Raw genomic sequence first — 15,434 nt, forward strand, 5'->3', positions numbered from 1 at the left:
AACTGGACCCAGTACACTACCCTGAAAGACACCTGTATTTGTCTGTTCTTTGGCTTGCAATGGTTTCACTAAAGATTTGTCATCAGGAGACATATGAACTTTCTCTGCATTTTGCATTCAGTTTTCCAAGACGGCAAGGGAAAGAGAGATTCCACAATTCTGAAACCAGTTTGTAGCCATGCCTCACTCGTCGTGAGCATTCTTTTCTGATCTTTTAAGATAACTTTGCTTCCGTTTTCTTATACTCAATCCTACGTTACATATGCATCGTCATTTTTTCCTGTTCCAGCAATTTCCTTGGGCGTTTCGCAACTTACTGAACTGGATTGCCAATGAATACCCAGGTTATCCTATTATTGTGACCGAAAACGGCTTGGCAAATGGTGGAGGTCTCAATGACACAGATAGAATGAATTACCTTACGGTGAGTTCCGATCATTGCTTTCAAATATTGATAACATTAGGAGCTTATCTCCATAAAGCCAGATCTTTAAATATGTTAAATATTGATTGCAGTCTTACTTGACGGCGCTTCTGCAAGCTGTCAACATCGATGGCGTTCCAGTGATTGGCTACACTGCCTGGAGTCTCATGGACAACCTAGAATGGAACAGTGGTTTCACGTGAGTCTTTGTGTATTTTCTTGCTCCATTTTGTTTATTCCTGTTGAAGAGATACAGATCTGAAGCGATTTATTCATCATGGGGATCTCTTCAGAGGCGACAGGAAATGATGAAATGAAAATTAGCTGGATTGAAACCATGGGCCAAACAATTATTTCAGTTCTTGAAGAGGCGTTCTATTTCACTCTTGTTGGCCACACAAATTCCTTTGAGTGGAAACGATGCTTAATTCGACCTACGCCGAATAATAATAACCGAAAATCACCATGCTTTCACTGGCTGATCAGAATATTGTCAACATTGTCAAAGACTTAGTGTCATGTTCAGGAACAGACACTGGATTATCTTAATATTTACCAGTGCGATACAAGTCAATCAGGCTTCCAAAAACGCATTACGACAACAAGTACATTAATTAACGTGACTGAGTATCTTAACCCATGGACTGACAGAACATTGCTTACTCTCATCTCAGTATTTGAGGCGTATCGTTTCGTTACATTAGGTTCGAAAATTAAACAGTTGAATTTCTCAGATAGTGCACTTACGGGGTGCAACAGACAGGTGAAAAAGAAACAACGAATCAGTTATTTAAGGATTGGAAAAGTTGTCATGGTAAAATGTCTTCTCAAGGGTGCTTTAGAAGTTAACAGACGGTTCCGCTTTTCTTCCTGTGTAGGCCAATTGTCAATTCGTTAACTATGTTATATTATTGTAAATGTATCTCAATCCTGACTGTATCCAACTGCAGCAGAGTGCTAACACTTAAAAAATTGCTTCTTTTGTATCACCTGCGAACAACATCAAGATTGGTTCAAAATTTGGATCTCAAACTACACCCGATTCCAGCTAGCAATAAATGCTTGCATGTGTTTGTAACGGTCGGTTATTTGGTCATGTTGTCCTTGTGGTCAGATAGTGTGAGGCAACCAGCAAAGCAATGTGATTTTTTTACTAGTTCTGTTTTGTTTATCGGTTTCGTAGAAACTCCTCTTCTCAATACCTCTTCAGAAATTATTGCAAATCTGAAGCACAAGTACTTATACGTCCAGCATCTTGGCCGAATCAAAGTATAGCTCTAAATATTCTTTTATATCAGCCATACGTCTTTTGAAACATTCTGACCAGAAGCCCGATTCTAATACTTCTCCTGGGTTCATTATTGTAGCTCCCTTATTAAAACACCTAGGTATTCCTCTTGTGCAACAATTTGCAGGTAACAATGGTTCAAATGGCTCTGAGCACTATGGGACTCAACTGCTGAGGTTATTAGTCCCCTAGAACTTAGAACTAGTTAAACCTAACTAACCTAAGGACATCACAAACACCCATGCCCGAGGCAGGATTCGAACCTGCGACCGTAGCGGTCTTGCGGTTCCAGACTGCAGCGCCTTTAACCGCACGGCCACTTCGGCCGGCTGTAGGTAACAATATTTCAGCTTTCCCATCTATACCGTTTTGCTTCTTTCCTCCACCATCTCGTCTAATGCTAATTTTCATTTTGGTAGTGACGGTTCCCTGTTATTCCTCCATCTTTCTAGGACCAAATAACAATGCGCGACGAGTGAGAACTTGCAAACTGTAGCTGGGTACTGTGAGAGAACATATTTCCTTTCATTCATTGACGTTGCTGACTCCACCTTAAACAGGTATTTCACTATAGGCATGCGAGCGAAACACAAAATCTGGAATCCAGGTCAGCTCCTCTAATATACGGTTCTTAGGCAAACTGCAACTGCCCAGTAACCTCGAAGCTGTGCAGACGATCGTCTAGCAGACTTCACTGGATTTCTTTGTGATGTGGAGATACGCTAAGGGCTCTGTCATGTTGTATAGTGACTAGCCCTGGTCGACGTTGTGCTGGCATAGTGGCACAGGATGAACACCACAGACATCGGCAACTGAGTAAGCGCCTGGAAATGTCACTTTACCGTACAGTGAAAACTATAAGACTAAGGGCAATTTGGAATACACTGTGGAAACATAATGAGTTTTACACGACTGAACATAGAAAGAAAAAGGCCCTGAAATACAAAAATACAATCTAAGACAAAGAAAAGAACGTCGCACCACGAAGGAGTAATCCAAATGGGACGGAAATCTGTAGGTATAATGTTCATGTACAGACAAACAAATGCTAAAAATTTCATAAAAATTGTATGAGTTATTCACGATCTCGAGTTTCGCAAACTCAAGAAGCCAAAAACACTTTGGTGCACTTCTGGCTCTTATGCAAGTAGTTATTCAGCTTGGAATCGATTGGATGACCTCCTGATGAATATCGTTCAAATTCCGTACAATTGGCGCGTTAGGTCATCAAAATCCAGAAGAGGTTGGAGAGTCCTGTCCATAATGCTCCAATTGCTCTCCATTCAGTAGAGATGTGGCGTTTTCGCTGGCCAGTGTAGGGTCCGCGAACACACAGACGAGCAGAAGAAACTCTCGCCATGTGCGGGTAGGAATTATCTTGCTGAAATGAAAACCCAGGATTGTTTGTCATGGAGGGCAACAAGACACGGCGCTGAATATCATCGGCGTACCGCTGTGGTGTGAGGGTGCCGCCGATGACAACCAAAGAGATCCTGCTAAACGCAGGAATGGCAACGCAGACCATTACTCTCGGTTGTCAGGTCGTGTGGCAGGCTACAGTCAGACTGGTACCTCACCGCTGTACGAGGCGTCTCCTGACCAGCCTTCGGCGTGGAATCTCATTGACAGGAGCAGAATAGCCTCACTTCGAACTGAGCTCCGCTGACCAGCGAAAACATGTCTCGAGGCGCCTTTCACAGTGGTGGGATACCAACTTGACCGTCGGCCTCTGTACGCCCCGACAATAAGGAGTTCCGAGGGATCTTCACTTCAAAGCAGGCCCCTTTGATTGTAAACGGTGACCGTCTTGACACAGCAGTGCGTCCACGATATTGTACTTCAACTGTATATGATTAATGTATCCCCTACATCTCAGATACAGGCAGCATTAACTCCATTTCGCTCGTTGGTAAGGTACTATCCAATACTGGAGAGTTTTCCCAATACTGAAACAAGCTTAGATGGGAAACAGAAATGGACTGAGGCGTGAGCAGGAGTTTGTATTGTGGAAGAAGGTGTCCTGCGGTAGACCATGCAGCGGTGGCAGTTGCAGTGCCAGTGTAGCGTAATGGCCATTAAAATTGCTACACCAAGAAGAAATGCAGATGATAAACGGGTAATCATTGGACAAAAATATTATACTAGAACTGACATGTGATTACATTTTCACGCAGTTTGGGTGCATAGATCCTGAGAAATCAGTACCCAGAACAACCACCTCTGGCCGTAATAACGGCCTTGATACGCATGGGCATTGAGTCAAACAGAGCTTGGATGGCGTGTACAGGTACAGCTGCCCATGCAGCTTCAACACGGTACCACAGTTCATCAAGAGTAGTAACTGGCGTATTGTGACGAGCCAGTTGCTCGGCCACCATTGACCAGACGTTTTCAATTGGTGAGGGATCTGTGCTAGACAGGGCAGCAGTTGAATATTTTCTATATCCAGAAAGGCCCGTACAGGACCTGCAACATGCGGTCGTGCATTATCCTGCTGAAATGTAGGGTTTCGCAGGGATCGAATGAAGGGTAGAGCCGCGGGTCGTAACAGATCTGAAATGTAACGTCCACTGTTCAAAGTGCCGTCAATGCGAACAAGAGATGACCGAGACGTGTAACCAATGGCACCCCATACCATCACGGGTGATACGCCAGTATGGCGATGACGAATATACGCTTCCAATGTGCGTTCACCGGGATATCGCCAAACACGGATGCGACCATCATGATGCTGTAAACAGAACCTGGATTCATCCAAAAAAATGACGTTTTGCCATTCGTGCACCCAGGTTCGTCGTTAAGTACACCATCGCAGGCGCTCCTGTCTGTGATGCAGCCATGGTCTCCGAGCTGGTAGTCCATGCTGCTGCAAACGTCGTCGAACTGTTCGTGCAGATGGTTGTTGTCTTACAAACGTCCCCATTTGTTGACTCAGAGATCGAGACGTGGCTGCACGATCCGTTACAGCCATGCGGATAAGATGCCTGTCATCTCGACTCGTAGTGATTCGAGGCCTTTGGGATCCAGCAGCAATGTCGCGATACGATAAACCGCAATCACGACCTTTATCAAGGACGGAAACGTGATGGTACGCATTTCTCTTCCTTACACGAGGCATCACAACAACGTTTCACCAGGCAACGCCGGTCAACTGCTGTTTGTGTGTGAGAAATCGACTGGAAACATTTCTCATGCCAGCATGTTGTAGGTATCGCCACCTGCGCCAACCTTGTGTAAATGCTCTGTCGGTTAAATTTCGCGTCTGTAGCACGTCATCTTCGTGGTGTAGCAATTTTTATGACCAGTAGTGTACTTTGGTTACAATACACTAAAGTCTTAGGGCCAGAACCTCATCTGTGGCACCTATCTTGTGTTTTCATGCTTAAAGTACCGGTCGAATTTCGCACAAAGAGCTCTTTTACACCGAAAAACGGCACCCGGACGAAATTACTAACTTGGTTCATGTGAAAAGTTTCCGATGTGATTATAGCCGCTTGACTGGAATTAACAAACTTTCAACGTGGAATAATAGTTGGAGCTAGAAGCATCGTACATTCCATTCCGGAATTTACCATTTAAGATCCACAGCGTCAAGAGCGTGCCGAGAAAATCAAAATCAGGCGTTACCGCTCAGTACCTCACCACGGACAACTCAGTGGTCGTCGACCTTCACTCAGAGACCAACAGCAGCGGAATGTGAGTAGAGATGTCAGTGCTAACAGACAAGAAACACTGCGTGAAATAACCAAAAATGGCTCTGAGCACTATGGGACAACATCTGAGGTCATCAGTCCTCTAGACTTAGAACTAGTTAAACCTAACTAACCTAAGGACATCACGTACATTCATGCCCGAGGCAGGATTCGAACCTGCGCCCGTAGCAGCAGCACGGTTCCGGACTGAAGCGCCCAGAACCGCTCGTCCACAGCGGCCGGAGAGAAATAACCACAGATGTCAATGTGGGACGTACGACGAACGTGTACGTTAGGACAGTGCGGTGGCATTTGGTCGCGACTGCCTTTGCTGACAGCGCGACGTCGCCTGCAGTGCCTCTCCTAGGGTCGAGACCACATCGGTTGGGCCCCAGACGACTGGAAAAACATGGCCTGGTCGGATGGGTCCCGAATCAGTTGGTAAGAGCTGATGGTTGGTTCCGAGTGTCGCACAGACATCAAGAAGCCAAGGACCCAAGTTGTCAACAAGGCAGTGTGCGAGTTCGTAATCGCTCCATAACGGTGAGGGCTGCGTTTACTTGCAATGGACAGAGTCCTCTCTTCCAACTGAACCGATCATTGACTGTAAATGGCTATGTTCGGATACCTGTAGACCATTTTCAGCCATTCATTGACTTCATGTTTCCAAACAGAGACGTCATGTCACTGGGGCACAAGTGTTCGCGACTGGTTCTGGGAAATTCGAGAGAATCGCCCGTCATGAATCCCATCAAACATTTATTAGACATACTGGAGATCTCAGTTTGTGCACAAAAACCTGCTCGGGCAACACTTTCGCAAATATAGGTGGCTATAGAGTCAGCTTAGCTCAGTATTTCTGCAGGGGATTTCGAACGACGTGATATCCAGAAATATTGAGATGCGAGAAAAAATACCTTTTCTTAAAACGGAGTGCAGTTTACAAAGAGAATACTCATCCAGTATTTAAGATCACTGGACAGCGGAAGGGGGGCAGGGGGTTTGTGGTTATGTCTATTTGGTATTCCTCCTCCGCCTCTCCATCTCTAATGACCTCGATATCGACGGGACGTTGTATCCCAAGCTTCCTTTTCCTGTTTTTCGTTCACTCTCGTAATGCGCATATCAAGGCTGTAGTCAGAGTTTATTATTTCATATTGGACGATCATTGCTAGCCTCAAACGCTTGTTAATCCCTAATTAATTTAACAATCGTGTGCCAGCGCTGAAGAGTATGGCATCGCGCTTTCTCCACAATTGATTGTCCATTAGAACAGGGATACTTTCCAGTCTCTCTTTCCTCAGAACTACTAATTCAGCACTGCACGCAGGGTGAGCTTTTCTGCCTGTATACTTTTCCGTGTTAGAAGCACGGTCCAGCGCACAGAATTATCCTGTCACGTGGCCTGCCGTTCCTGAAAGCTTGTCGGTGAGGTCCAGAAATAGCCTATATGTGCTAATGGAAGTCAGGCGCATGAAAGTGTATGAAATGGCACGAAAGTATTTACTGGGGAAATACCATGGCACGTTTTATATGAGTAATTGCTGTGAGACAGCTTGGTTCAAGATGGCAACAACTCTTCTTGAATGATAAAAACGGAAGTCTGAGCAATTTTTGGACTATTGTAAGAACAAACTAATTTAGTCTGCTGCTTTGTACTGTCAATCCGGGTCCGTCAATTTCCGTATGAAACGAGAAACCGATGAAACAACGTGGAAAAAAATAGGTCCATGCAGCGAAGAAGCAAACGTCGATCTCATCAACCAGCAGTGGCATGTGCATTGTTTTTCTGGATGCAAAATGATTTCTTCTTGCTGCGGAGAAGGAAAAATGTAATTGCAGAAATTTAGGCATGTGTTACGGTCCAATAAGATGAAAATAAGTAATAATGTGAGGGGAAGCCTGGCTTTGATATCAAAAAGTTTCAGTTAGGACAAGGCAGTGGCCATCTCCACAAAAGCTTCTTTGATGATTGGAAAATTCAGAGATTATAAGTTCAAATTATAAGATCATTCATCCTATGCGCCAGATTTGCATCCTTTGAGGATCAATTACTGCCACATCTACATAGATGTTTTGTGGGTGCACAACGATTTGTATTCAACGAAAACCATCTGGCGGCATAAGGGGGTACTAGAATCTCCTTATTTAAATACTTCAGTGAAGTGCGTTGGCCCTAGTATGAAACTACATGTAAAACGACTAGCCATTTTTCTTTTTTTAGCCAAGAAAAGCATTTTGTCGCTGTCAGACACAGGGCGCCATGTTCTTGTATGCCCCTAGGCCTGCCCAGTACTTTGACTTAAACAGCAATCTAACACTTGTGGCCGCCAATGAAGCAGACAGTACGTTTGAGATTTTGTTTCTCATCATCACCCACGAAACTAATTACTGTACTTGTGTAGAATCTTATCTCTCTGTGCGGGCCACTTCAAATCTGAGTTAAAACTCGGTCTTTCTATGAAGATCAGCATCTTCGTCATCAGGACGTGACTGACTGTCGCGAGCAATGTACACCACCTTTGTAGTGGCGTTAAAGCTTGTCGTGAGTCGGGTACCTTTGCTTCGAATTCTAACTTCACCTGGAGGGCGGGATTCATGTGCATAAATGAGGGAGGTAGCACCTGGCCCCACCCTTCGCCAACTGCCAAGTGTGAGGGGTGCTGATTGGTTTTATTTCCTTGAAGATGCTTCGTGTCAAGTGCTAGTTTAGCAGGCACTGCTGTCATTGTAAAATCCGTCTCTGTAAAATTTGTTGATGCGCATCAGAATTTCTACCGCTTCTTTTATTACGAAATCCCAGTTGGTCGATGCGTTAGAGATAGTCTTCGTATTCACAAAGTTGAACGTACGCACTTCCGTAAATCTGTGTTCTGCAATGGCTGATTTTTCGTTTTCTGTACTGGGTGTGCTGGCTGTGTCCAATGCAGTGCTCGTAGACGAAGTGGAATGCCTGTCCTACGTAATTTGCGTCACTTCCACATGTCACATTGTGCATACCAGCTACTTTCACGTCCAGGCTATCTTTGACAGGACGTATAAAGGTCTTAATTCTCCACAGAGATTGTAATACTAGTGTAATGCTATACTTACCTAATATACACCTGATGTTATCGATTTGCAGCATCTGTGCATGCTAATCCCGCTGTGGCACAACTTGAATAAAATAAGGCATTCTTAACGTCGATGAATTGTCAGTTTGGCTTTAGATCTAAGTGTAGGAAGGACCATTTGCAGAGGGACGAGTCCATTAAGGAGGTTCAACCAGATTGTTGGCTGCAGTAGTTATTCAGAGATTAAGAGGCTTGCGCTGGATAGAGTAGCGTGGAGGGCTGCATCAAATTGTTTTTGGATTAAAGACCACAACAGTAATAACAGTCCTGCTCTTCAGGTGACGTCGCTTCGCCATCGGAAGTCAGAATTCCAGGCAACAACATCCGATGAAAGGCAAGCCTGAACGCCACTATTATGGAGGCTGAATTTGCTCCCAGCAAACGTCTTCTGACGAAGGAATTTGTGATTACCTTCGAAAGCTCGAGTTTAACTTCGGTTTGACATGGTACATACACCGACAAGACCATATACAAGGATGTTGCCTTCTTAAATTGTTGTAATCACTGCACACAGGCTACACATTTCTCTGTAAACAATTCACACATTTCCTTCAATCGGTTCCGCAACAAATCGTAATTATGACCCTGACTACAAGATCTTGAAAACCGTTATCTTCGTTTTCCCTGTATCACACATTCCTGTTGATTTATGTACTGTGTGTACATAGCTTACAGTGAAGATTGCAGAAGTGACAGTAGATCTAATATACATGCATGTCAAAGACTTACTGTTTGTCACTGTTTGCAGCGTAAAATACGGACTATACGAGGTGGATTTCGACAGCCCTAACAGAACCAGGACGCCGAAGGAGTCTGTGTCTCTCATATCGCAGATCTACGGGAGCAGGGAAGTGCCTGAGGAATACTTCCGCTATATTGTTTCTTGAATTTGTTACTACAACTTGCTTTGTTCTCTGCTATACACTGTATGTCTGTAATGAAGAAATAAAGCACTTCGGCTCACTCTACTAATCAGTGAAGTTATTTCCTTGGGTGTTAATGAATGCATTATGCAAAAGCACTATGCTTTGTTATTCAGATTTTTATATCCTTTTGTACTTTGTATAGCAAACCAGAACGAGAAACACGTGTCACATCAATCCACGAAGACATATCGATGTTTAAAGACGAGACTCAGCAGCTTATATGTTACAGATCCGACAGTGTTTTTAATTCCAGTTACCTTATCTTGTAGGTGATTCTTGAATCTATACTAAATCACTTCTACGGAAATTAGATATGGCCCATTTCATTTGGCATGGACCTGCCTTTAATTGTTTACTCATCGAAATTCAGAAGTAGTTCCACGTCCTAAATTACAAAAATGGCTCTGAGCACTATGGGACTTAACTGCTGAAGTCATCAGTCCCCTAGAACTTAGAACTACTTAAACCTAACTAACCTAAGGACATCACACACATCCATGCCCGAGGCAGGATTAGAACCTGGGACCGTAGCGGTTGCGCGGTTCCAAACTGTAGCGCCTAGAACCGCTCAACCACGCCGGCCGGCCCTAAATTACAACCAGGTAGGAAATATGAGGAAAAAATAAAGAAGCGAGTTGGCAAGGAGAGACTACCTGGCAACCAGTAAGTTAACATCAGCTTCTCATGGACGCTAAGGCTGCTTCGAACGCCACAGTGAAGTGCACCGAGAGGGAGAGTGAAGGACACATATCTGCGATTACAGGGTTCTTATCTCACTATTCTCTGAGTGGAAGATAATGAGGGCTGCCTGTAGACCTCCAACTAATGCTGGCCTGCAGGCTGTAAGTGCTACGGAGTATGAACACGGTGAGATTGATTAAGGAATCGGGGTAGAAATCTGCAGAAGTGCCCTCTGCCGTACAACTTCAGAAGGCTGCTCTGGCACTAATGCTCGACACAACTGCTCATTAATAGCCGCTCTGCAGCTCTGGAAGACATCTCGGTAGCAAAGACTGCCTGCATCTCGTGGTCGTGCGGTAGCGTCCTCGCTTCCCACGCCCGGGTTCCCGGGTTCGATTCCCGGCGGGGTCAGGGATTTTCTCTGCCTCGTGATGGCTGGGTGTTGTGTGCTGTCCTTAGGTTAGTTAGGTTTAAGTAGTTCTAAGTTCTAGGGGACTGATGACCATAGATGTTAAGTCCCATAGTGCTCAGAGCCATTTGAACCATTTTTTAGCAAAGACTGGCACACTTTCTTTTTGGTCATCAGTCTACTGACTGATTTGATGCGGCCCGCCACGAATTCCTTTCCTGTGCTAACCTCTTCATCTCAGAGTAGCACTTGCAACCTACGTCCTCAATTATTTGCTTGACGTATTCCAATCTCTGTCTTCCTCTACAGTTTTTGCCCTCTACAGCTCCCTCTAGTACCATGGAAGTCATTCCCTCATGTCTTAACAGATGTCCTATCATCCTGTCCCTTCTCCTTATCAGTGTTTTCCACATATTCCTTTCCTCTCCGATTCTGCGTAGAACCTCCTCATTCCTTACCTTATCAGTCCACCTGATTTTCAACATTCGTCTATAGCACCACATCTCAAATGCTTCGATTCTCTTCTGTTCCGGTTTTCCCACAGTCCATGTTTCACTACCATACAATGCTGTACTCCAGACGTACATTCTCAGAAATTTCTTCCTCAAATTAAGGCCGGTATTTGATATTAGTAGACTTCTCTTGGCCAGAAATGCCTTTTTTGCCATAGCGATTCTGATTTTGATGTCCTCCTTGCTCCGTCCGTCATTGGTTATTTTACTGCCTAGGTAGCAGAATTCCTTAACTTCATTCACTTTGTGACCATCTATCCTGATGTTAAGTTTCTCGCTGTTCTCATTTCTACTACTTCTCATTACCTTCGTCTTTCTCCGATTTACTCTCAAACCATACTGTGTACTCATTAGACTGTTCATTCCGTTCAGCAGATCATTTAATTCTTCTTCACTTTCACTCAGGATAGCAATGTCATCAGCGAATCGTATCATTGATATCCTTTCACCTTGTATTTTAATTCCACTCCTGAACCTTTCTTTTATTTCCATCATTGCTTCCTCGATGTACAGATTGACGAGTAGGGGCGAAAGGCTACAGCCTTGTCTTACACCCTTCTTAATACGAGCACTTCGTTCTTGATCGTCCACTCTTATTATTCCCTCTTGGTTGTTGTACATATTGTATATGACCCGTCTCTCCCTATAGCTTATCCCTACTTTTTTCAGAATCTCGAACAGCTTGCACCATTTTATATTGTCGAACGCTTTTTCCAGGTCGACAAATCGTATGAAAGTGTCTTGATTTTTCTTTACCCTTGCTTCCATTATTAGCCGTAACGTCAGAATTGCCTCTCTCGTCCCTTTGCTTTTCCTAAAGCCAAACTGATCTACACCTAGCGCATTCTCAATTTTCTTTTCCATTCTTCTGTACACTATTCTTGTAAGCAGCTTCGATGCCAGAGCTGTTAAGCTGATTGTGCGATAATTCTCGCATTTGTCAGCTCTTGCCGTCTTCGGAATTGTGTGGATGATGCTTTTCCGAAAGTCAGATGGTATATCGCCAGACCCATATATTCTACACACCAACGTGAATAGTCGTTTTGTTGCCACTTCCCCCAATGATTTTAGAAATTCTGATGGAATGTTATCTATCCCTTCTGCCTTATTTGACCGTAAGTCCTCCAAAGCTCTTTTAAATTCCGATTCTAATACTGGATCCCCTATCTCTTCTAAATCGACTCCTGTTTCTTCTTCTATCACATCAGACAAATCTTCACCCTCATAGAGGCTTTCAATGTATTCTTTCCACCTATCTGCTCTCTCCTCCGCATTTAACAGTGGAATTCCCGTTGCACCCTTAATGTTACCACCGTTGCTTTTAATGTCACCAAAGGTTGTTTTGACTTTCCTGTATGCTGAGTCTGTCCTTCCGACAATCATATCTTTTTCGATGTCTTCACATTTTTCCTGCAGCCATTGCGCCTTAGCTTCCCTGCACTTCCTATTTATTTCATTCCTCAGTGACTTGTATTTCTGTATTCCTGATTTTCCCGGAACATGTTTGCACTTCCTCCTTTCATCAATCAACTGAAGTATTTCTTCGGTTACCCATGGTTTCTTCGCAGCTACCTTCTTTGTACCTATATTTTCCTTCCCAACTTCTGTGATGTCCCTTTTTAGAGATGTCCATTCCTCTTCAACTGTACTGCCTACTGCGCTATTTCTTATTGCTGTATCTACACTCCTGGAAATTGAAATAAGAACACCGTGAATTCATTGTCCCAGGAAGGGGAAACTTTATTGACACATTCCTGGGGTCAGATACATCACATGATCACACTGACAGAACCACAGCCACATAGACACAGGCAACAGAGCATGCACAATGTCGGCACTAGTACAGTGTATATCCACCTTTCGCAGCAATGCAGGCTGCTATTCTCCCATGGAGACGATCGTAGAGGTGCTGGATGTAGTCCTGTGGAACGGCTTGCCATGCGATTTCCACCTGGCGCCTCAGTTGGACCAGCGTTCGTGCTGGACGTGCAGACCGCGTGAGACGACGCTTCATCCAGTCCCAAACATGCTCAATGGGGGACAGATCCGGAGATCTTGCTGGCCAGGGTAGCTGACTTACACCTTCTAGAGCACGTTGGGTGGCACGGGATACATGCGGACGTGCATTGTCCTGTTGGAACAGCAAGTTCCCTTGCCGGTCTAGGAATGGTAGAACGATGGGTTCGATGACGGTTTGGATGTACCGTGCACTATTCAGTGTCCCCTCGACGATCACCAGTGGTGTACGGCCAGTGTAGGAGATCGCTCCCCACACCATGATGCCGGGTGTTGGCCCTGTGTGCCTCGGTCGTATGCAGTCCTGATTGTGGCGCTCACCTGCACGGCGCCAAACACGCATACGACCATCATTGGCACCAAGGCAGAAGCGACTCTCATCGCTGAAGACGTCACGTCTCCATTCGTCCCTCCATTCACGCCTGTCGCGACACCACTGGAGGCGGGCTGCACGATGTTGGGGCGTGAGCGGAAGACGGCCTAACGGTGTGCGGGACCGTAGCCCAGCTTCATGGAGACGGTTGCGAATGGTCCTCGCCGATACCCCAGGAGCAACAGTGTCCCTAATTTGCTGGGAAGTGGCGGTGCGGTCCCCTACGGCACTGCGTAGGATCCTACGGTCTTGGCGTGCATCCGTGCGTCGCTGCGGTCCGGTCCCAGGTCGACGGGCACGTGCACCTTCCGCCGACCACTGGCGACAACATCGATGTACTGTGGAGACCTCACGCCCCACGTGTTGAGCAATTCGGCGGTACGTCCACCCGGCCTCCCGCATGCCCACTATACGCCCTCGCTCAAAGTCCGTCAACTGCACATACGGTTCACGTCCACGCTTTCGCGGCATGCTACCAGTGTTAAAGACTGCGATGGAGCTCCGTATGCCACGGCAAACTGGCTGACACTGACGGCGGCGGTGCACAATTGCTGCGCAGCTAGCGCCATTCGACGGCCAACACCGCGGGTCCTGGTGTGTCCGCTGTGCCGTGCGTGTGATCATTGCTTGTACAGCCCTCTCGCAGTGTCCGGAGCAAGTATGGTGGGTCTGACACACCGGTGTCAATGTGTTCTTTTTTCCATTTCCAGGAGTGTATATCGTTAGAGAACTTCAAACGTATCTCGTCATTCCTTAGTACTTCCGTTTCCCACTTCTTTGCGTATTGATTCTTCCTGACTAATGTCTTGAACTTCAGCCTACTCTTCATCACTACTATATTGTGATCTGAGTCTATATCTGCTCCTGGGTACGCCTTACAATCCAGTATCTGATTTCGGAATCTCTGTCTGACCATGATGTAATCTAATTGAAATCTTCCCGTATCTCCCGGCCTTTTCCAAGTATACCTCCTCCTCTTGTGATTCTTGAACAGGGTATTCGCTATTACTAGCTGAAACTTGTTACAGAACTCCATTAGTCTTTCTCCTCTTTCATTCCTTGTCCCAAACCCATATTCTCCTGTAACCTTTTCTTCTACTCCTTCCCCTTCAACTGCATTCCAGTCGCCCATGACTATTAGATTTTCGTCCCCCTTTACATACTTCATTACCCTTTAAATATCCTCATACACTTTCTCTATCTGTTCATCTTCAGCTTGCGACGTCGGCATGTATACCTGAACTGTCGTTGTCGGTGTTGGCCTGCTGTCGATTCTGATTAGAACAACCCGGTCACTGAACTGTTCACAGTAACACACCCTCCGCCCTACCTTCCTATTCATAACGAATCCTACACTTGTTATACCATTTTCTGCTGCTGTTGATATTACCCGATACTCATCTGACCAGGAATCCTTGTCTCCCTTCCACTTCACTTCACTGACCCGTACTATATCTAGATTGAGCCTTTGTATTTCCCTTTTCAGATTTTCTAGTTTCCCTACCACGTTCAAGCTTCTGACATTCCACGCCCCGACTCGTAGAACGTTGTCCTATCGTTGATTATTCAATCTTTTTCTCATGGTAACCTCCCCCTCGGCAATCCCCTCCCGGAGATCCGAATGGGGGACTATTCCGGAATCTTATGCCAATGGAGAGATCATCATGACACTTCTTCAATTACAGGCCACATGTCCTGTGGGTACACATTACGTGTCTTTAATGCAGTGGTTTCCATTGCCTTCTGCATCCTCATGTCGTTGATCATTGCTGATTCTTCCGCCTTTAGGGGCAATTTCCCACCCCTAGGACAAGAGAGTGCCCTGAAACTCTTATCCGCTCCTCCGCCCTCTTTGACAAGGCCATTGGCAGAATGAGGCTCTTATGCCGGAAGTCTTCGGCCGCCAATGCTGATTGGCACGTAGGTAGTGGAAAATAACAAAGTCCAGCTACCGGCGCCCTGCGATATGCAGACGGCGTCCACTGGTGTCTGTGCTGCCC

General features: G+C 45.5%; 1 protein-coding gene across 1 annotated transcript in view; it reads left to right on the plus strand.

Annotated features, from left to right (window-relative positions):
• The window catches only part of LOC126199078 (myrosinase 1-like), a 59,925-nt gene extending 50,440 nt beyond the window's left edge, over positions 1–9,485 (plus strand). Inside the window, exons 9-11 of the mRNA XM_049935815.1 lie at positions 290–424; positions 517–623; positions 9,266–9,485. Of these exons, the coding sequence (XP_049791772.1) occupies positions 290–424; positions 517–623; positions 9,266–9,404 (381 nt within the window). The 3' untranslated portion in view covers positions 9,405–9,485. The remainder of the gene's footprint in view (positions 1–289; positions 425–516; positions 624–9,265) is intronic.
• Positions 9,486–15,434: the final 5,949 nt, after the last annotated feature.

Source organism: Schistocerca nitens, chromosome 8 (assembly GCF_023898315.1).
Source record: "Schistocerca nitens isolate TAMUIC-IGC-003100 chromosome 8, iqSchNite1.1, whole genome shotgun sequence".
In the NCBI taxonomy this organism is placed as follows: domain Eukaryota; kingdom Metazoa; phylum Arthropoda; class Insecta; order Orthoptera; family Acrididae; genus Schistocerca; species Schistocerca nitens.